The sequence below is a fragment of the Amblyomma americanum genome, chromosome 8 (genome assembly GCF_052857255.1).
Source record: "Amblyomma americanum isolate KBUSLIRL-KWMA chromosome 8, ASM5285725v1, whole genome shotgun sequence".
Lineage (NCBI taxonomy): Eukaryota > Metazoa > Arthropoda > Arachnida > Ixodida > Ixodidae > Amblyomma > Amblyomma americanum.
The window spans coordinates 21,478,498-21,499,736 of NC_135504.1; the positions used below are offsets into that span (position 1 = coordinate 21,478,498).

Genomic DNA, 21,239 nt, shown 5'->3' on the forward strand with positions numbered 1-21,239 from the left:
CGTGGTATCGTACGACGATTCCCTTTGATTCCATACAGTTTTTTTTATTTATGCGTTCTTGGAGGCAGAAGCGCCGGCACGCGCATGACGTCTCCAAGAGCAGCCAATGACGACAGACCACGTGCAGCTCGTGGCGAAGCATATGAGCGAATCACGGAGCGGAAAAGGTCACTATAAAAGAGTAACAACGCAGCCTTTTTGCCTTTCTCCAGCTTCTCGGCAGGCAGTCAAGACGTCCGTTCCGGTTATTGCCATTTGTGTTTGTGGCCCGCTATCTAAATGGGGAAAGGAAAGCGCAAAGACAAGAAGAAAAACGACTCAGCTGCTGGACCTCCAGGTGCGTAGCGAATTTCCTTTCGGTTCTGTGGCCTCCGCCGCTGTCGTTTGGGCGCTCGATCCCTTTGTTCATCTGGCGTCATCACATGGTGGTCGCTTTAGGCCTAACCTCGTGGGCTATGATGATTGTGTTCTAAAGCATTAAATTTTTGCGAGAAGGCTGAACGAAATTCACGAGCTTCGTTACCCGTTTGTTTTCGCTATTATGCACCGTCATTTTTATCTGAGCGTGAGTGACCGTGACTTGAGAGAAGAAAAAAAATGCCTGGTTTGGTTGAGCCGAAGCGACCTCGAGAGCCTTTATATCGCGTTAAGGTTGGTTCACGTGCAAGCGACTGAGCGAATATAGCGATTGAGCAGCCCGTTGCAACGAATAATTTAGATATTTTTGGAACCTCTTCACTTTGGCCGCTTCCCCCGCCGCGATGGCTCGAAACGGCTTTGTGCGCCGTGGCGGCAGAAATCAATAGCGTTTCCGCTTGCATGTGAAGTATAGCGTTTGGATTGCGTACGTCGCAAGAGCTTCGGGTTCGCGCGGCCCTTTGCGCGTCTCCGGTCCTCGTGGTTCTTACAGTGTCGCCATATGCAACGCCGGCAATGGGCGCGATGACCTCGTGCTGTGAAGACTCTTGCCTTGCTTTGTCCGAACAAAGCGCGCATGCTTAGTCAAATGGCAAAGCCTTCAGCTTGCTCAAGCTAAAACCTGCGTTGTGGACAATGCACTCTTTCGATATCATTAATATTAGTATCTGTTGTTAAGACCACCAACGTTTTGCATTGATGCTGCAGTCTAGGGAATATATGACCTAGCGGTAGCATTGCTATACGACAGAATGTGTTCGCAGTGAACAAAATTACTAACATCCAGGGATGCTACCAACGTCAGTGCTAACAGGTTATGTGAAATACCTGACCGAAGCGCATAACCCAATACAAAGGATCGCGTCGCTTCGCATCACGTCGTTTTTTTTTTTGATAGAACAAATAAAAGGGGGTCCAGCCAAGCCGCGCATTTGTGACCGGCGGCGCGTTCCTGCCGAGAATGCCTTGCCGAACGTTCGCCTTGCGCATGCGCACTGTGCGTCTCGCCGCACCTCGAGCACGCGCTTCTGCACGCGTCGCCCGTGCGCCTGTGTGTTCCGGCCATGCTGATGACCTGACACGGAGCAGGTGCTGTGGAACGCTCTTCCGCTTGGTCAGTGCATTGATCCACGGCACGTTTCCGAGCGCTGCCGTCTGGTTTTAGTCCGTTCTTGGTGCATAGCAACACCTCCGCAGCTCCGCACCCTAATCCCCTAAGCGCATTTACGATTTCTTTATGGTTTATTTGGGTTTAACGTCCCAAAGCGACTTAGGCTATGAGAGCCGCCGTAGTGAAGGGCTCCGGAAATTTCGACTACGTTGGAGTTCTTTAACATGCCCTGACATCGCACAGAACACGAGCCTTTTGAATTTCGCCTCCATCGAAATTCGACTGCCGCGGCCGGGATCGAACCCGCGTCTTTCGGGTATCGCTTTTTATCGTCCTTAATCTGTTTCCACTGCATTTTTTCTTGGGCTATCCGGATTACCCGCCGCGGTGGCTCAGTGATTAGGGCGCTCGGCTGCTGATCCGGAGTACCAGGGTTCGAACCCGACCGCGGAGGCCGCGTTTCGATGGAGGCGAAACGCAAATGTGCCCGTGTGCTGTACGATATCGGTGCACGTTAAAGATGCCCAGGTGGCCGAAATTCTCCCTGAGCCCTCCACTACGCACCTCTTTTTTTCCTTTCTGCTCCCAGTCCTTCTATCCCTTCCCTTACGGCGTGTTTGAGGTGTGCGCCGCGATATGCGAGACGGTTACTGCGTCTTGTTTTCCTCAAAAACCAATTTTCAACTTTCAGCAAAGGTCTGTCTTTCCCCGGATTGTGGTCGCTGTTTATCGTGACTGCGCGTCTCTTGTTTCTAGGTAAGAGTGCGCACTCTATGGGCCTCTCGGGTGAAGTCAAGCCGGCTTAACAGCTTTGCGTCCCGATGTGTGGTGCGATGAGTGGCAGGGTTTTGTTGTTGTGGTTGCGACTTAGGGAAGAATGAAGAGCAATCTGCCCACCAGCTCAAGCTGATCCACAATCGCTACCACGGGCAGACAGTAGTAGAGTTAAACGAGATATGAGAGGAAAGATTGGAAGGAAGGACTCGCAACAGCCGCCTCATCAGAATTGACGAAAATGGTTTAGCAACAGGTACCTCCCGTGACAAGGAGCCGTCGCCACATGTGCGAGAGCCCCTACATCGCAGCTCAGTAGGGATAGGCAGCCACTGCATCGTCCCCTTCCCATGAAGCGAAGACTTTTCTACTACCCTCCGCACCTTCTTCGCCGTGTACGCGAGTTTGACCTCTAACCGAGGAGAAACTACATGACAGCTATGACGTCACGCAGCCGCCACTGTCGCGTTAATTGTGATCATTGGCATTGGCGTTGAAGATGTTCTGGACTCCGTCGATTTCGAGGAAAGGCAGGGATTGGGGGAAACGTTTCACACAACCAGCATGTGTTGACATCCTCCGTGACAGCAAGCGTTGCCCGCGGTACAAAAGGTGCATTCTTTACGCCCGATATATAAATGAAAAAAAAAATTGACACCCCATTATAGTTGTCCGGACCCGTGGAGTATCTGTTACGGGTCCAAGTTGGACTTATTTTTGGAAATGTGGCGGGGAGTTTGAAGGATGCATCTTTCCCGCCACCGGTTGGCCCGGTATTGCACTACCTCCGGGATCGGCCTTGTCATTAGCGCGTCTTTACTATCCTGTCTTTCTGTCCCATCTTTCAACTCTCCTACTATCTGCACGTGGTAGCGATTGTGGCTCGGCTTGAGCCAGTGAGCAGGCCTGTGCACTTTCCTTTCTTTATACCTGGCAGTAACAGACAGACAGACGACCCATTACGACAGACGGTAAATCGGAATTAGAGCGCAGCTCTTCGCAAGCCGCTTGCTACCGCTTGGCAGGTTCCTGTTGCGTTGCTAGCGACCCTCCGGCATCGTCCCGTAGCAGCCGCCTTCCGGCTGTCCATTCCTCTCGCCGTGTCAGGTGGCGCTTCGCTCTGCTACTACCTGCCAACACGTCACCTGTCACACTCCGTAACACGTCACCTGTCAAGCAGCATATGTTACACCGACTACGACGCGGAACGCAGGAACGGGCTTCCCTTTAAAAGTAGGGAAACTAAAGAAGTCACTGCAGTTGAACACGAAGCGAAAAGCTTCACCACGTTTGGTAAAACAGTCGTCGCATAGGCCGGAGAATGGCCTCCAATGACCTTCACCCCAACCACGTTAGCCATGTATGACCGTACGTGGTACAGTTATGGCGTGGAACTCTTGACCTCTGCCCTTGACCCATGACCTTTCGTTGACATCTGATCTTTGGCCTTTGACATTGGGTGAGATTTGGGTTCACCTTTGAGCTTAAAAACATTTGATGGGGGTGTAAGACCATGAGATACTACGTCTAAGCCACGTGGTCGTGTGGGTACATACTATAGAACGGCGGTCCAAGCAGGCGCTGCCGTGGACGAGCCACAGACGCTTAGCAAGCGTCCTTGCTTTTCGCTGAATTCCAGGGTTGGCGAAGTTAAATTTAAAATTGTTTTTTTGTTGTTCTCAAGTATACAACTAGACGGAAAGCGTGCGCGTGTGTCGAAAATATATTGAATGCGCGGTGGGACATTTGTTGCTTCTTCGTTGCTGTGGGGGGAAGACCGATCACGTTTGTGTGAAAATTAAGACCCTGTGCGACAGCTAGGGCCTCGCACTCAGTTCTTCAGTGCAAAGGCTATACGACGCTGTTTGGGGGCGCTGCGTGTTTAGTCGTGTGTAGTCACGGAGCATGCCATTGTCGGCTTGCACATCTGTCTTAGTTGGGACGGCTATTGTGACGTATGCTCTTGCCCACAGTATACTGAATTTTCGGTCCCTGACCATGTTAGATATGTTAGCTGAAGTCAGCTGACCACATTCACATGGTCAGTAAACCGACGATTCATTCTGCTGACCTGACCAGACGGCATTCCGTCAAATCCTCGACTAGGTACTCTATACCATCTGTGTTTTACCGTTGAGCAGACAAGGGAAGGGACAAGTGGTGCTCGTTATGAGATACATGACGGAGGCCAACAGTGACAGAGCCAAGAAGCATAAGGGATGTTTATTTAATAATATGTGGTGTTCATCCGTGGGCGCTTACTTCGGCAAAAACTTGTTAAAGAGTCCGGGTCCTTGGAGTACGCCTTCATCGCAGAGGACAGCTTTGAAGGCACCTTTAAATTCCTTGAAGGACTCAGGACTGAGTGCAAGATTGTGAACAATCAGTGTGTGCCCTGTGTACCCTGCAAGTAACGGCCGACGGACACGTGGAAAAGTGATCATATCCTTTTGTTCTCTCCCTTTTCTATCTTTCCCTCCGTTCCCCTTCCCACGTGTAGGGTAGCATACCGGGTGGGTCCTAGTTAACCTCCCTGCCTTTCCGTCTTTCTCTCTGTCTCTCTCTCTTTGTGACGTTAAACCCCCATGAAAAGAAAACGAAACTTTTTAAAGATAATTGGTCATAAAGCAGAAGGAAACCAACCACATGCCGCCGATGGGATCCGAAACCCACGACCCCTCAATTTTGCGTCCGGTGCTCTACCAACGGAGCTCCGGCGACGGCTGTCCAGTCTTCTGCTTTCGGCGGTGTATATATGCGTGTCGTAACCATCGCTATCATCGCAAACGCAGCAGATATATCATGCCGACGTTAAATGGGTATTTTCGGCTCGCAGCGGTGCCTTCGGCCAGCGGTGGCAATCAAGCCACCGCTCCTGCTCCGTCGCCCGCCGGTGCCACCGCTCCTGCTCCGTCGCCCGCCGGTGCCACCGCTCCTGCTCCGTCGCCCGCTGGTCCGTCGCGGGTTTCTTTCGCGCAAGCACTGCAGCAGGGCGCCGCGGCCAGCCCGCAGCCGCGCGCCGTCAGCCGCGGCCCGACCCCTGCCGTGGAGCCCAGAGCTCAGCCCACCGCTCAGCCCAGCGCCTCCCGTCCCAGCTACGGGGCCGCCGCCGCCGCGGGTTCCGCCAACGTAGCTGCCAGCAGCCCGCGGCCTGCATCCGCAGCAGCCGCTGTGAGTGGCAGTCAGCCGGCAGCAGCTGCCCTACCACCGTCGCCACCATGCACGCCGCCCGTTGCGGTGACAGAGCAGACCCCTGAAGCTGGCGACCAGGCCACTCCAGGCGACGATGTCAGGATCAAGGTGCGTACTGTTTGCCCAAAAGGGCTTCATCTTAAGCCATGCCATGTAGCTCGTGTAAGCTCGTTATAGCGAAGCTGAAAGTTCTTTCCCGGCTGTTGCTTTGTTATATGCAGTGTTAACCGAGCTTCGTAGGGGAATCGTAATTCCTTCGTTATATCCATTATTTCGTTATAAACCATGCTGTGCAGCTTCTTATGCCAGCGGTCCATATACAGTTGGACCTTTTTAAAACGGTTGAACCTCTTTACCACGAAGTTGAAAGTTTCCGGCGATAACTTCTTTGTAAGCGTAGCTTCATTATAGCCCCTGTTGGCTGAGCTTCCACATGCAATCATAATTTGTTCGTTATATCAGTTGTTTCGTTATAAACCGCTTCGTTACAATGGGATTTATCTTTTAGCTTCAAGGCAAGAGGAAACATCACCTTTCCAAAACATCGACTTGCACAGACGGTACGAGAACCAAACCCCCGTATAATACAACTCAAGAACGAAGCAGCACGTTCCTCTCGAAAGAGGCCCTCCAGCCAAAGGCGTCGAGTGGTTCTCATGACTTCATGGTTAGTCAATCCTGTTGGACCTGCGTGACATCACAGGGAGTGGCATATGAAAGGAGATGAACCACCGTTTAATCAGATCGAGGGCGGCGTCCGGAGTTCTGTGGGTAGCAAGCATCGTGGAAGTGATTGACGTAAGGGCGCTCTGGAAGTGAAACATCAGATTTAGCCTCTGACAAAGTCAAGATAAAGAACAACGTTTGAGAACCGCAATGGGTTCCTTGGTCAACAATGAGATAGACAAGGCGAGTTGGCGAAATTTAAAACGAGAGTTTGTGACGTAACGACAATATCTAGATGAGTGGTTCAAACCCGACCGCGGCGGCTGCGTTTCGATGGAGGCGAAGCGCTGAGGCGCCCGCGTGCTGTGCGATGTCTGTGTATGTTAAAGATCCCCAGGTGATTGAAATTATTCCGGAGTCCTCCACTACAGCACCTCTTTCTTCCTTTCCTCTTTCACTCCCTCCGTTTTCCCTTCCCTTATGGCGTGTTTCATGTGTCTGCCAATATGTGAGAAAGATACAGCGCCATTTCCTTTTCCCGAAAATCAATTTTCAATGTTCACAGTTTCTTCTGTGAGGTTCAGGGCCTCAGTCGTCGCCTGGATAAAGGGTGGCTCAAGCAATTGGTGCGTCGTCAGGTTTAGCCTTTGGGTTCAGTGCTTACGCACCAGCGGCCGAGTATTGTGTTGCCAGCGTGTGAAATTCTTTTTAAAGCGGAAGCTTTACTGGCCACAGGTTGCGCAGTTTCGCATGATTCCTGGAGAGACGTGCTGCGCATGCACGAGGAGCAGTGACGACCCACGGCGCATTTCTCTCTCTCTCTCTCGATCCCTACTGACTACTGCGCATGCGCCACTAGTGCACCAAGCCACAGGTGTTCAGCCGCAGCGCACCGCCGCACATTTCCTTAAAATCACACTTTAAATTTAGTTTCCTCTTCCCTCCCTCCATTATCTCTTCCTTCACGGCGCGGTTCGGGTGTCCACCGAGATGTGAGACGGTTACTGTGCCATTTCCTTTCCTCAAAAACCAAACAAGTGTTCCGATGGCGTTCATAGAGTTCATTGGCGTTGACAACTTTGCAAAGACCGTTCATTTTCACGAAAGAAAATGCGCACTAACGGCTCCGTGGGTCCGTGGAGAACTCAATCTCGCTTTTCGCTTTGTATATCCTGGATTAGCGGAGCTAATCGAACCCGCCGCGGTGGCTAAGTAGTAATGGCGCTCGGCTACTGGTCCGGAGTTCCCGGGTTCGAACCCGACCGCGGCGACTGCGTTTTTATGGAGGCTAAACGCAAAAGCGCCCGTGTGTTGTGCGAAGTCAGTGCACGTTAAAGATGATAGCCTTAGTTGCTTATACGCCGTATAACTCAATACAACGCACTACAATACAATGCTCCGTACCGGATTTTTTTATGTAGCGCAGTACGTGTGAATTCATAAATATTTCCATGATTACTAGATCCCAAAACTCACCACGCGGATGAAAATTTTCATTCTTGATATCGAACCATTCAAGGCTTAAACCTTGGCTGTATTAAAAGATTTGTGCCGGAATTCTGACCCACGGAGGTGGCTCAGTGGTTAGGGCGCTCGCCTACTAATCCGGGATTCCCGGGTTTGAACCCGTCCGTGGCGGCTGCCTTTTTATGGAGACAAAACGCTAAGTAATAATAAAAATGGTCTTTGGGGGAAAGTAAATGCGCAGCATCAGTCTCATATATCGATGGACACCTGAACCGCGCCGTAAGGGAAGGGATAAACGAGGGAGTGAAAGAAGAAAGGAAGAGAGAGATGCCGTAGTGGAGGGCTCCGGAATAATTTCGGCCACCTGGGAATCTTTAACGTGCACTGACATAGCACATAACACGGGCGCCTTCGCGTTTTGCCTTCATAAAAACACAGCCGCCGCGGTCGGATTCGTACCCGGGAACTTCGGATCAGTGGCCGAGCGTTCTAACCACTTTGCCCCTCGGCGGGTAAACGCTAAAGCCTGTTTCACATGGTGCGACGGGAACGAAAAATTACGGCCCGGTCGCACTGTCGTTGCGACGGTAATCGCAGCCGCCGTTTCACATGACAACGATGAATTCAGTCGGTGCCGTCGGCACCAGCGCCCTAGCGTCGGTGCGGCCTTTCAGTGGCCGAAAATTCTTCGGCTGCAATAAATGTCAAACATCGTGGCAGGCGTTGATTTCGTAATCATGGGTAATAATATTGAGCTGTGATGTATTATTCAGTTCAATAAAACGTTTTCGAGATTTTCCTGTCATGTCGCTGAGCTCCTATTGGCTGACTACTGTGGCCATCGCTGCGACCGCACCGACGCTGCGACAATGCGACCAACTTGTTGAAAGTCTGTCGCAGTGGCCCTGCGACGAGAACGACGCGCATTTCTGTCGCACAGCGGCAGAAATCGCACTGCGCTGCGGCAACAATCGCATCATGTGAAACGGCCTTTAGGCGCCCGTGTGCTGTGCGATGTCAGTGCACGTTAAAGATCCCCAGGTGGTCGAAGGAAGGAAGGAAAACGTTTTTTGAGCTCTAGAGAGTAGGTGAGCAATTTGGCGGAGTCAGGTGTGTCGTCCGTCTTCTTAGCAATGGTCGTCTGCCCCTAGTCCAGGGCTCCGCTGGATGCCTCTGCCAGCTGTGCTCGCCGGATTAGCCCAAGTTGGACGTCCTGACGGTCGCTGGAGAGCATTCCTTCCCTTTGCTCCGCACTCGGGTTTGGTATTTTTGGTGCCACCTCTATTTTCTGGCAGGCCCACGTTATGTGATAGAGCTTGGGTGTTTCATGGCACCATGGGCATTTGTCTGTGTATTGTGTGGGTTGTATTTTGTTGAGTGTATTTAGATTCGGGTATGAGCCCGTCTGTAGCAGCCTCCAGGCGACGGCGTCTTCCCTGGAGAGAGATTATGTGGTGGGGGGTACCATTTCCTGCAGCCCTTGTAGTGCTTTAAGATTGCCGAGTAATCTCTAGGGACAGGTTCGGCTTCCTCGAGGTCACTTCTGGGGGGAGCTCGGTAGAAAGTGTACCCTCGAGCTACCCTGTCGACCGCTTGGTTGCCTTCCACTCCCGCGTGTCCCGGCGTCCATACTGTCGTATGTTTTATTGGTTCTTCTGTGCTTTGTTTGGGTCGGTCCAGAGAGCGGAGTACGCGGAGCGCTCTGTGAGCTATTCTGCCTAACATGAAGTTTCGGCATGCCGATTGAGAGTCGGTTAGTATTGTTAAGGATCGCTTAGTCCGGTAGCCCTCCGCTGCCGCTAGAGCGACGGCCACTTCTTCAGCCTCGACTACCGTGCAGTCCCGTAGCGACGCGCTGATGATTTCCCGCATGTCCGAGTTTATCACAGCCGCTACCGCGTTGGGGTTGTTTTGTCCCGTCCTTCTGGGGTATGTGGCTGCGTCCACATACACCGTTGTTGTCTGGCGGGCTAGTGATTTTTGAATGTACTCGGCTCTCGCCTTTCTGCGTTCTTCGTGTAGGTTGGGGTCCATGTTCTTGGGAATGGGGGTCACTCTAATTGTGCCCCGTATGCCGTCCGGGATAGCCGCGGTTCGCTGGATTTCTTGTATTTGTTCGTTGCATCCCAACTTCTGCAGAAGCTCCCTGCCAGACGGAGTCGGTTGTAGTCTCTGCAACTGTGCGACGTGTTGTGCCTCTCTCAGTTCTTCAAAGTTGTTATGAAGTCCAAGTGCTAAAAGCTTCTCTGTGGATGTGCATTGCGGTAGATGGAGTGCTGTTTTGTATGCTTTGCGTATAATCGCATCAATCTGTTGGATTTCGCTTTTGATTGGGTTGTAGTATGGAAGACTGTAGGTGACTCAGCTGATCACCAGGCTCCTGACCAGATTTGGCGTGTCTTCTTCTCGCATCCCCGAGCGTTTATGGGAGACGCGCGTGATCATGCGGGCAACTTGTAGGGTGGAAGCTTTGAGTAGAGCAAGTGCATGTGTACACCGTTGGTTTGATTGTATCCACATGCCCAAGATTCTTATGCGTGTTTTCTCTGGTATGGGTTTTCCCTCTGGGAAGACGTTGGGCCTAAGCTCGTCGCTGTTCGGGACTGTGCGGTTTTGTTTCCCTCTCCAGACTCTGAGCAGTTCTGATTTTTCGGTGGAGCATGCTAGCCCTATCGCGTTTACGTAGTTCTCTACGCAGGTCGCTGCTTCCTATAGTATTTCTTCCTTTTCTTTTAGTGAGCCCGTATTTGTCCAGATGGTGATGTCGGCATACATGGCATGGTGTATTCCTCCGACTTCCTTAAGTTGTTTTGCAAGGCTGATCATTACCACGTTAAAAAGCGTAGGTGAGATGACCGAGCCCTGGGGAGTTCCCTTGTTAGGGGTGTGGAACTTCTTCGACCGGAGTTCTCCCACCCCTATCGTCGCTGTTCTATCTGAGAGGAAAGCTTTGACGTAACCGAAGACCCTCCTGCCGCAGTTCAGGTCGTCCAGGCCTGTCAGGATGGCTTCGTGGCTTACGTTGTCAAAAGCTCCTTTGATATCCAGTGCCATTATTACGTTCTCTCCGTCCCTAAGGACGTTACTTAGAACTCTTTCTTTGATTTGTAGAAGTACGTCTTGGGTCGACAGCTTCGCCCTGAATCCGAACATAGGGTTGGGATAGAGTTCGTGATCCTCCATGTATTGCTGTAGCCTTAATGTTACCACTCTCTCGTACAGCTTGTCGAGGCACGATGTGAGGGAGATGGGTCTTAGGTTTTCGATCTGTAGCTTTTTACCCGGCTCTGGAATCATAACCACCTCTGCATGCTTCCAATCCTCGGGAACGGTCTCCGCTGCCCAGTGCTTGTTGAGGAAATCGGTTAATTCTGCGACTAGCTCGTCACTGAGGTTGCGGATGAGTGCGTTGTTGATTTTGTCCGCACCCGCTGCCGTATTCCTGGTTGTGGTCCGAATTGCTGCATAGACTTCTTCCCGTATGATGGGTCTATCTAGGTTTGGATTTTCTTTCCCCCGATAATCTCTTGCATAGGTTGTCGGGTTTGTGTCCCCGAAGCACTTGATGCGCACTTTGTCCAGGAGTTCCTCATCGGTTCCTTCAAACTGGTGGATTAATCGGTATATTGCTTTATTGTTTTCTCCTTTGGTTTTGGTCGGATAGATGAGCGCTTTCAGGATATGCCATATCCTAGCTGTGCTCAGAGTTCCGTTGAGGGAGTCACTGAATTGCTGCCAGTTCGTTTTCGCCAACTGTACTGCGTACTCCTCTGCTTTCGTTATAACTTCTGCTATTTTAAGTTTGAGCTTCCTGTTGTGTTTCTGTTTCTTCCACCTCTTAATTAGAGCACGTCTGGCTTCCCATAGCCTAACGAGCCTGGCGTCTACTCCACTAGGGAACCTCTCTTCCTTTCTTCTTTCAGTACCTCGTTTATCCCTTCTCTTACGGCGCGGTTAAGGTGTCCAACAGTATAAGAGACAGATACGGTGCCATTTCATTTCCCCAAAAACCGATTATTATTATTATTATTATGGGGCCAATCCGCAACATTTTTTTTTGTGGGTGGAGGAAGAAATTGGCGCAGTAGCTGTCTCTCATATCGGCGGACACCCGTACCCCGCCGTAAGGAAGGGATAAAGGAGAGACTGAAAGAAGAAAGGAAGAAAGAGGTGCCGTAGTGGAGGGCTCCGGAATGATTTCGACCACCTGAGGATCTTTAACGTCCACTGACATCGAACAGCACATGGGCGCCTTAGCGTTTCGGCTCCATCGAAACGCAGCCGCAACGGTCGGGTTCGAACCTGGGAACATCGGATCAGTGGCCGAGCACACTAACCACCGAGCCACCGCGGTGAGTGTATTGTCTTTTTTATTCACGCAGTAAATGCGCTTTTACTCCAAGCGAAATAGTGCACCGTCGAGCCCAAACATCCACTGTGGAAAACTGATGTTTCCTTGGGCTGCAGCTGTTGATTCTTATAAATTACGCGTCTGCACATTCTCAATTCACAGAAAAATTCGTGTGAATGTTGTTCACCTTTCGCTGTTAATGGGCAGCTGCGACGTCTTTTTTTGGCCTCCACGAATGCCGAAATTTCCGCGGTAGTCCCTTGTGCCGAGCTTCGCCGCCGGGCGTCGGTTTGTTTCAGCACGAATAATTAAATTTTTCCAATTTTGTCGCCCCAATCGGGACGATTTCTGCGGGCGACCTTGCACGTGTGACGTCACCAGCTGCATGCCGTTCGATATTTGCTTGGAGTTTGCGCAAGAAGAAAATGAAGACCTTTGTTTTTGGTCATTTCACACAAACAGTGGTCTGTCGCTTACAGTCTCCAGTTCAGTCAGTCAACGCGCCGAACGTTTTTGTGACAGTATGCATGACGACAAGCTTCTGTCTTGACATCATTCTTTTGGAGAAACCCAGTTTTAGTTTCTGCGTTCTTTGCTTTTGCTGGTTTAAAGGGCTTCTACTCAGGATTTTGAAAAACGTTTTTAAAGGCACACAGAATTGACTTCCAAGAAATGTTATGCGAATAGGAACACAATACCACGTCTAAAACATTCAAACTCGCCCACAGTTGCCCTTTGAGTGGTTCAGAAACCTTGGAGGAAATACTTGAGCTCTTGCGCTATCATGAGCTGGGTTCCCTGAATAAATAAATTAAGGCACAGAAAGAACTAGTACTTACTGTCTCGCTTTTGATGTACACCACAACCACGCAGTCCGTTTCCTTGATTTTGCAATCGACCCGATTGTCCCTGTCATATGTGCTCAAGATAGAAGAAGGCTTTGAAATACCTTCCGAGGAAAGTACAGGGTAGATCAAAAGTTCCCAGGCCATAGGGTCTGCTTTTGAGCTGTATAATCAGGCAGACATGACACACCCAAAGACTAAAAATATCCGCAGAGGGCGGAAGAGGTATCGTTCTATACTCTGCGAACCTTGATAGCTTTAATCGCACCTTAAATGCCACGATATACCGATGAAGGAAGCAAGCCCTGTGGCCCCGGAACTTTTCACCAACCGTGTACATAACCTCGCTCAAGTACTACGAGCTTTCGTCATAAACACCTTAACCATATATTCCTACATTGAGCACAGAACCCACAATCCCGAGTGAAGGTTGGCGAGCTCTTTCCAGCGACTTTTTCACACCCGCGCATTTCTCCGCCTCGCGCTCCTGCGTATTTTTGTTGAGATGTGTCTGTCGGTTAGATTCAGAAGTATGGCAGCTATTGTGGCCGCTGCCAATAATAAGTGTCGTTTCGGCGGTTCAGGAAGCCCTCCCCCCCCCCCCCCCCCCATTACCGGGAAAATTCCCGAACGCGTCTGCAGCCGGCTGTGGGGCCGAGTGGGTAGGGCTGGCTGAAGAGCACCGACCTGTGAGCATGAAAAGAGTGATGAAAGGAGATAGAAAGGCTAGAAGACGCTGAAATTTAGATATTAACTGCAGATAACTTCGCTTGCACAAAACATTTAAAACATTCTCAGGAGAGGATATTAATGTTCAAGCGCCGTCCTTTAATAGGCTCGCTACAACACACGGGGTGCAGGAGGCTTTCCCCGTTAAGACTACCTGAACCGGTCCTCCACTATAGTGTAGATCTAAGACCATTCGGCCAAACTTGTGTGACGCTCAACACACGAAACAGTGCGTGCATACTTACTTCTTCATGCCCTGCTCTAATTACCACCAATCACGGCGCAGGAGCTCGAGCGAACCCTGCCCTCTCACTTCCCGCGGCGGCCCGCCCACGGCCAGCTGGGCCGGACCATACAACTTCTTGCCAACCACTTCAGCATTGAGATACCGACCGGCAGCGTCTACCACTACGACGTCGACATCTCATCGGAGACTGCCCAGGAGACCAAGGTTCCTGAGCAGAAAAAGTACCGATGCCTCAGTACAAAGATCAACAGGATAGTCATTGAGCTCCTAGTAAAGATGTACCGGCAAGACTTGGCCAACTGCATCCCGGCTTTCGATGGCCGCAAGAACCTGTACACGCGCCGCCAGCTCAACTTCCGCGAGCGGACATTCACAGTCGACCTCGAGGAAGACCAGAGAAGCCAGAAGTTTATCATCAAGATCCAGTATGCAGCCACCGTGAACCTGGATGCCCTGCATGGCGTCTTCCAAAAGCGCGTGCAAACTGTGCCCCAGGAAGTCCTCCAGGCCATCGACATCGTCTTGAGGCACAGCCCCTCGATCAACCTTGCGCCGGTTGGACGCTCGTTTTTCAGACCGCCGGGACCCAACGAGCACAATGACCTCGGAGGAGGCCGGGAGGTGTGGTTTGGCTACTACACGAGTGTTCGACCCGCCCAATGGAAGCCCATGCTTAACGTCGACATGTCAGCAACAGCATTCTACGAGTCGCTTCCACTAGTAGACTTCATGTGCAGGTTCTTCGACAGCCGGCGTGTGTTGACACCCGCGGACTTACGGTCATTGCGCGACAACCAGTACGTGCGGCTGAATAGGGAGCTCAAAGGACTCCGCGTAAAAGTGACGCACCTTCCGTACCCGCGCAAGTACAAAGTGGTCAAGATCACGAGGGAAGCTGCGAAGGACATCTATTTTGAATCAGAAGGTAGTCAGATCTCCGTCGCTGACTACTTCCAGAGCCGCTACAGGCGCTTGTCGTACCCGAACTTCCCTTGCGTGCAGAGTGGCAGCCCGACGCATCCGGTCTACATTCCTCTGGAGGTGTGCGAGCTGGCCGAAGGCCAGCACTGTCGGAAGAAACTCGACGAGAGTCAGACCGCCGAGATGATCAAGCGCACGGCCAAGCCGCCAGCCAAGCGCTTCCTGGAGATTCGTCAGTCTGTGCGCGACATGGTCAGCACCTCGGAGAAGTACCTGCGAGAGTTCGGCGTCAAGATCAACTCCGAACCCACTCAGGTTGTGGGCAGAGTGCTCGACCCGCCAACTCTGGTTTTTGAGAACAACACCATGTGCAAGCCACGCGACGGTACGTGGGATCTCCGAGGGCAGCGTTTCCACAAGGCGATGTCCATGACACAGTGGATTGTTCTCAACGTGAGCCGCTTCACGCACAAAGACTGCCTGGACAACTTCATCAAGATGCTGATCCGCATCGGCCAAGAACTGGGCATGCGCATTGCGCAGCCGCTTGCGGTCATCACGTTCGACACAAACCGCCAGCCCATGAGGACCGTTCTCACAGAGCAGCGCCAGCAGTACCCGAAGTTGGAGATGGTTGTGGCTGTGATAACAAAAGCCACAAACTACGCTGAGATCAAGCAGGTGGCAGAGACTGAGCTCTCCCTGCGCACACAATGCATCTTGGACAACAACGTGGTCCAAAAGTGTAACGCAGCGCTCATCCAAAACCTGTGCCAAAAGATCAACGCCAAGATGGGTGGCATCAACAATAGTCTCCTGATGCAGGAGAAGCCAAAGCTATTACATAGTCCCGTGATCGTCATCGGAGCAGACGTGTCGCACCCATCGCCTGGAGACAAGGTGAGGCCATCCATCGCCGCGTGCGTCGGAAGCCTAGACCCTGTACCGTCCAAGTTTCACGCCACCATTCAGGTACAGATTGAAGACTCCAAGGCTAAGGCGCGAGTGGAAATTATCAAGGACCTGAAGGACATGGTCAAGGAATTGCTACTGGTTTTCTACCGCACCACCAGGTACAAGCCCCAGCGGATCGTCTTCTACAGAGACGGAGTGAGCGAGGGGCAGTTCTTGGAAGTCCGTAACCATGAGGTAAGCAAGTGCGCCTACTACAATACTGTGCCCACTAAACGCTCATCTTGTTAAGACAGCTATACCGCATTCAATGCCGCTAGCGTCATTGGATAACCTTTTGTCTTTTGACTAGCGGACTTGCTGTGCATATACGTAACGGCACCGAATAGATCTCCACAGCGCTATAATTTCAGGACATTCGGGACATTCATTTCTCGAGACGTCTTCTCGGTGTTAGTTGACGTCAGCTTGATCGTTTCTCTTCAAAAGGTGGTAGACATCCAAGACTGAGGCTTGTGGTTGGGTTTTGTGCGTGCCCGCTCCGTGTGTCACCCGTTTTACGCTCGGGCGATATTAACGGCTGTGCAGTTGACCGTCCGTTGAACTGAACGACAGTTAGAGGTGCTATACCAGTGCCACAAGGTCATGTTTAATGCCATTAATTACTTAGTGATCAAGTTTTAACGCCATCGGAACAGTGTCACGCACTCGTATTGAATGGCATTAGACAGACTAACTGCCGTTTGCGACCTACTGAGTTCGCCACAACTCATTCGCCCGAGCAGTGTATACTCTTGTCCCCATTCCGCATGCAGAAAGATATGCAACTTTTTTTGTGAGAAGTTACTATCCTGTGGATAATGGTTTATTCATAAAGAGCACCATTTTTACCAGCAATTCCGAAGTACTGTTAGCCTGTGAGCTAGCTGGCACGCGAGTTCTACTTTTGCATGTTGTCAAGCAAGAACAGTGGCATTTTCTACAAATTTATTTTTATATTATATTTGAATGACATTCTGAGATACTGGCTCATTGACACTGTTTATTTTCAGGTGATTTTTTTTACTCCCTTGAAGGTGTTATCATCACCGTGAATTTATTTTAGTCATATAATTATTTATTTATTTATTTATTTATTTATTTATTTATTCATTTACAGATACCTTACAGTCCTGTGGAGAGGCATTGTGTGTGTGTGAGGGGGGGAGGGTCAAATACTGAAATTTGTACAACATAGCTTAGAAATAAAAAAATCATATAGTAAATGTACAGCAAAACACAAAAAAACAGGTGAGTTCAGATAAGATATCGCAATTCACAAAGAGGGATAAAGGTGAAAACAACTCTGTGTCATGGAACAAAAACAGGGGAAATTCACAAAGAGGGATACAAAAGCAAAGGAAAACATATCAGGCATAAATGAGCAAAGCTGCGCATCGACAGAACCAAAGAGGCAATAGTCTCAAAGCTGCTGAAAACAAATTTATACGACCCGTGAGTATATAAATGACGTGCTAAGCGTTATCAACGAAGTGCTTGAGTAGATGTTTGCGAAAGGTTACATGATTGGCCTGCTGGGCGATGCAGTCCGGAAGATCGTTCCAGAGACGGTTGGCACGCGGGAGTGACGTGAAGTGGAAAGCATGTGTGTTGCCATAAATGCGGCACAGCTGAGTTATTATGTAATCTATGTTATAAGTAGGAGGGAGGTTGCAGATGTTCTGGCGGTGAATCAGTGGCATGGACGTATTTGTGAAAGATAGATAGTAGTAGTAGCAGAAAACATTTATTTCAAAAAGGTAGGATATAGATAAAAGGGCAATATCGCGACGAATTTGCAACGGATGGAGCGAAAGTTCGGTCTTTAATTGGGGTTACACTGGATAACTGCAGTTTTGCGCAATGAGAGGACAAGCCCCATTGTGGACAGCTTCCAACTTGTCTATTAGATGTTTCCGATGAGGTGACCAGATGGATGAAGCGTACTCTAGCTGCGGTGTTACAAAAGTAATGTAGGATTGTTCACGCTTGTCAGGGGTAGTGCATTGCAGGTTACGGCGAAGGAAAACTAGTGACCGGGAAGAATTAGCGAAAGTGGTGGTTGTGTGTTTAGCTCAAGAGAGGTTTGGTGAAATATGGATGCCTAGATGCTTATACTGCGTAGTCCGAGCCAATGTATGGTTATTAGTGAGGTAGGGAAAATGCGAATTGACTGATTTTCGGCTGAAAGTAATTATCTTACACTTAGAAATGTTTAAAGTCATTAGACACGTTTTACACCAGTCGTTTTTGCAATCGAGGTCACTTTGAAGTTCAAGGTGGCATTAGTAAATTTTATTGGTGAATAAATAATGCAGTCGTCAGCAAATATGCGCAATAAGATGAGATTGTTGCTGGCAGGTTATTAATGTAAATTAAGAATAGTAATGAACCGAGAAGGCTTCCTAGTGCCGCGCCCGATGTAACATGACTTTCTTGCAGCCAATGGCGTAGACAAATTCTCATGAACATGCTCGGGTAACCAAGGAGGGAGTGGCAGATGAAATGGGTTTGTCTCCCCCCTCACAAGGAAGACTATTGCCACTATTGTCATTGTCGCGGCGCTCGCCGCAATGTCAACCTTGCAGGTTCGTAAGAATAAGCCGACTCCATTGGCTGGAAGGGGGGGGGGGGTCCTTTTACGTAGAAAAGCGGCTTCATTCTTGAGTTGTATCCCACTGTATTCGAATTAGAGTAGCCAGGAAAAAAAACACCGCTAAGTGGCACCAGGAAAACAGCGGCTGAGTGGTGAAGCCGGGCGTTCCTCTACTGAATTTTCTTGGCTCTGTGTGGTTGTTCACCGACGGCATACTCAAACGCCACGCTTGCACAGAAACTTTAGTTGAGTCAATGCCTAGAGTTATGTATATAAACCGATCATGTGATCCAGAATGTAGACCGCGTGAACTCATTTTAGCGGAGTGTGCCTGAGTAACTGCAGCTGACTGCTGTTCATTTCGGCGTTGGTTGGAAAAGCTGCACTTCCGTTGAGCTGAACAGTTGCTTAAACTGCTCGTTTAACCAGATTACAACCGATAATATCATTTCTAAAAAAACGCTGCTCTTCGCCATAGAGGTTTTCCCAAACGACAATTATATAAGATATGAGAGCAGGGTTCGTGAAGGTCTAAAGCGTCTTGTTTACATTCTGCACCAAGTATATATCGTGATTCGTCAAATGGCCTTTAAACCCTGACCAAGTTTTTCTTTGTTTCCGCTCTCGAATCTCCCAGGTGAGCGCCATCCGGCTGGCGTGTGCGGAAATGTGTCCCACCGAGACCTACGAGCCACCACTGACGTTCATCGTGGTCCAGAAGCGGCATCACACGCGGTTCATGCCCGCCCACGACCGCGACGGCGTGGGCAAGTGTCGCAACGTCCCACCAGGCACGACCGTGGACTCGGTGGTCACGCACCCGCTGGACTTCGACTTCTTCCTCTGCAGCCACTTCGGCATCCAGGTGGGCGTCCTCTTCTCCGCTCTTGTTGCGATTGTCAGTGGGAACAAATGGTCTGCGGTGTCTTCGTTTATGAATTTGCGGATGAAATAGTCCGGGCGCCGGCGTCGCCACAGTTGCGTCGCGTTGTTAGTGCGCTACAAACACCGCGAGCGCCTGCGGTGGAGGGCTTCCACAGCTTGAGAAAACGGAAGCATGGCCTCCGAGATCGCCTGCCCGCAAGAGCGTGACGGAAGCTTTCCACTTCACGTTGAGGCCACCAGGAGCGCTGTGAGTGACTGTGACGTCATCGTTCGACCTTGAGGAAGCGGTATCCGAAGTTGCGCACGGGCGGCCTCTATGGCCAGTGCGGAATGATGCTGTCACGTGGATGTGGTCATTAGTTTTTCTTTTCGGGGTGGCGTCTACTGAGACAAAGAATGCATAGGCTTGGGTGAAAAGAGAAGCGCTTGATGTTCGGCTAGGCCTGGTTGCTCGTACGTTAAAGTGGAACGCGGCTTTGAAGTCTCAAAAAACGGCCAAAAATATATTTTTTTAAATAGTCGCGTCGGCTTGTATGCCTCGTCTTTTAAGCTGTCCCGAAGTCGGGACAGCGACATAGATGACGATGACCGACCAATGCGCTAATGACAGCCAGCCAGGAAATATTAGTTATTAACGGTATTTATCGGCGCGAGGGCATCTAAGGCCAAATAAAGAGAAGAACACGTTGTGCATGCAGCATTAAGAGCAAGGCGAGCACGTGCTGTGCTCATAGGCACTGCCAGTTTTTGTATATTGCGTTTAAACACTCTCCTTCCCACGTAATGAGTGCTAATAAAATAAGTGTATTCAAACCGCACACACCACCCCACATCACATCGCACCACAAGCAGGACCACACCGCACCACCACATACCACGATGCGAAGCGACCCTGCCCGACATGGCACTCGGAACCTGGGCACATGAATAACTTTACTCCTGTGCGCTCCCGCAGGGCACCAGCCGGCCGGCCCACTACTATATCGTGTGGGATGACTCCAAGTTCAGCGCGGACGACCTGCAGAAGCTCAGCTTCTACCTGTGCCACACATACTCCCGGTGTGCAAGGAGCGTGAGCATCCCGGCCCCTGTGTACTACGCGCACCTGGCCGCCTTCCGCGCAAAACAGCACATCGCCAGCAAGCTGGAGACGTCAGGCGCGGTCAGCCAGTCGTCTGAGGGCGGCGGGGACGCAGTGTTGACCACTGCCCAATACGTGGAGGCCGTCAAGGTGCTGCAGGAACTGCAGGCCTCCATGTACTTCGTCTAATGGAGGAGGTTGTCCGCTGGCCCTGCATTCCGGTTACGGTGAGCCTGGAGGCGTACCACTGACGTCATACCCAACAGTTCTGGAGAAAGCCTCTTCCAACGGGAAAGTGTTTAAAGGCCTTTGCAGGGAGGGTGTTACATAGGGTATAGGGAGGGTATTATGAGCGCAGTTTTCTTCATATATTGTAAGATTCTACTACAATGATCAATATATCCGCAACCTCTCACCTACAGGCTTGCATTTTTTTTGCTATTAACATTTTTGTTACTGTCCAAAGCGTTTCTCACTGGTTTTCTATTACAGTCTTAAATGCTAGATGCAAGCGATGGAAACACTATAAAAGGAAGGTTTTTCCGCATATCGGGAGAATCTTTCTTGAATATTTCTATGCCAGTATCTTAGTTTCCACATTTTCATAATGTTTGTCCAAGAATGTTGGACATGTGCGCAACACGTAGAGGACAAGATATACGTGACACGAAGTGGACATCTTCTCTCGTCCCTCTTGGCGTCGCTGTGTCGTGTGTTAGACGCGCAGGTGAAGCGTATGCATGGGATGGACGATAAAGATCGCCGCTTCACGAATGCCCTACAGCAACATTTTTTTAATGCGTTTTATTTCTTTGCGATCGAAAGCAATTGCAAACAATCGGAAACAATGAAATTAGGGCTTTATTTTCTTGCAAGAAATACATGATCAGTTTATTTCAGTTGTAGCTCCGCGAGCCTGTTATAAGCAATTACAAATCAGTGGTCTTCGTTGTTAGACGCTCGGACTGCATTTGATTGAAATTCGACAAAACAATTTCCAGGTTGA

General features: G+C 50.3%; 1 protein-coding gene and 1 pseudogene across 1 annotated transcript; both read left to right on the plus strand.

Moving 5' to 3' along the window:
* Positions 1 to 215: 215 nt before the first annotated feature.
* Positions 216 to 20,467, plus strand: LOC144101070 (protein argonaute-2-like). Its single transcript, XM_077634077.1, has 5 exons — positions 216 to 337; positions 5,139 to 5,602; positions 13,839 to 15,869; positions 18,905 to 19,132; positions 20,108 to 20,467. Exons 1-5 carry the CDS (start codon positions 280 to 282, stop codon positions 20,420 to 20,422), a joined length of 3,096 nt encoding a protein of 1,031 aa, XP_077490203.1. The 5' UTR covers positions 216 to 279; the 3' UTR covers positions 20,423 to 20,467.
* On the plus strand, positions 2,967 to 3,109 carry LOC144102896 (U2 spliceosomal RNA; annotated as a pseudogene).
* Positions 20,468 to 21,239: the final 772 nt, after the last annotated feature.

Coding starts and splice junctions, on each gene's coding strand:
- LOC144101070 (XM_077634077.1), top strand. CDS start 280: ATGGGGAAAGGAAAGCGCAAAGACAAGAAGAAAAACGACTCAGCTGCT. Junction 15,870..18,904: donor TGGAAGTCCGTAACCATGAG/GTAAGCAAGTGC, acceptor CGAATCTCCCAG/GTGAGCGCCATCCGGCTGGC. Junction 19,133..20,107: donor GCAGCCACTTCGGCATCCAG/GTGGGCGTCCTC, acceptor GCGCTCCCGCAG/GGCACCAGCCGGCCGGCCCA.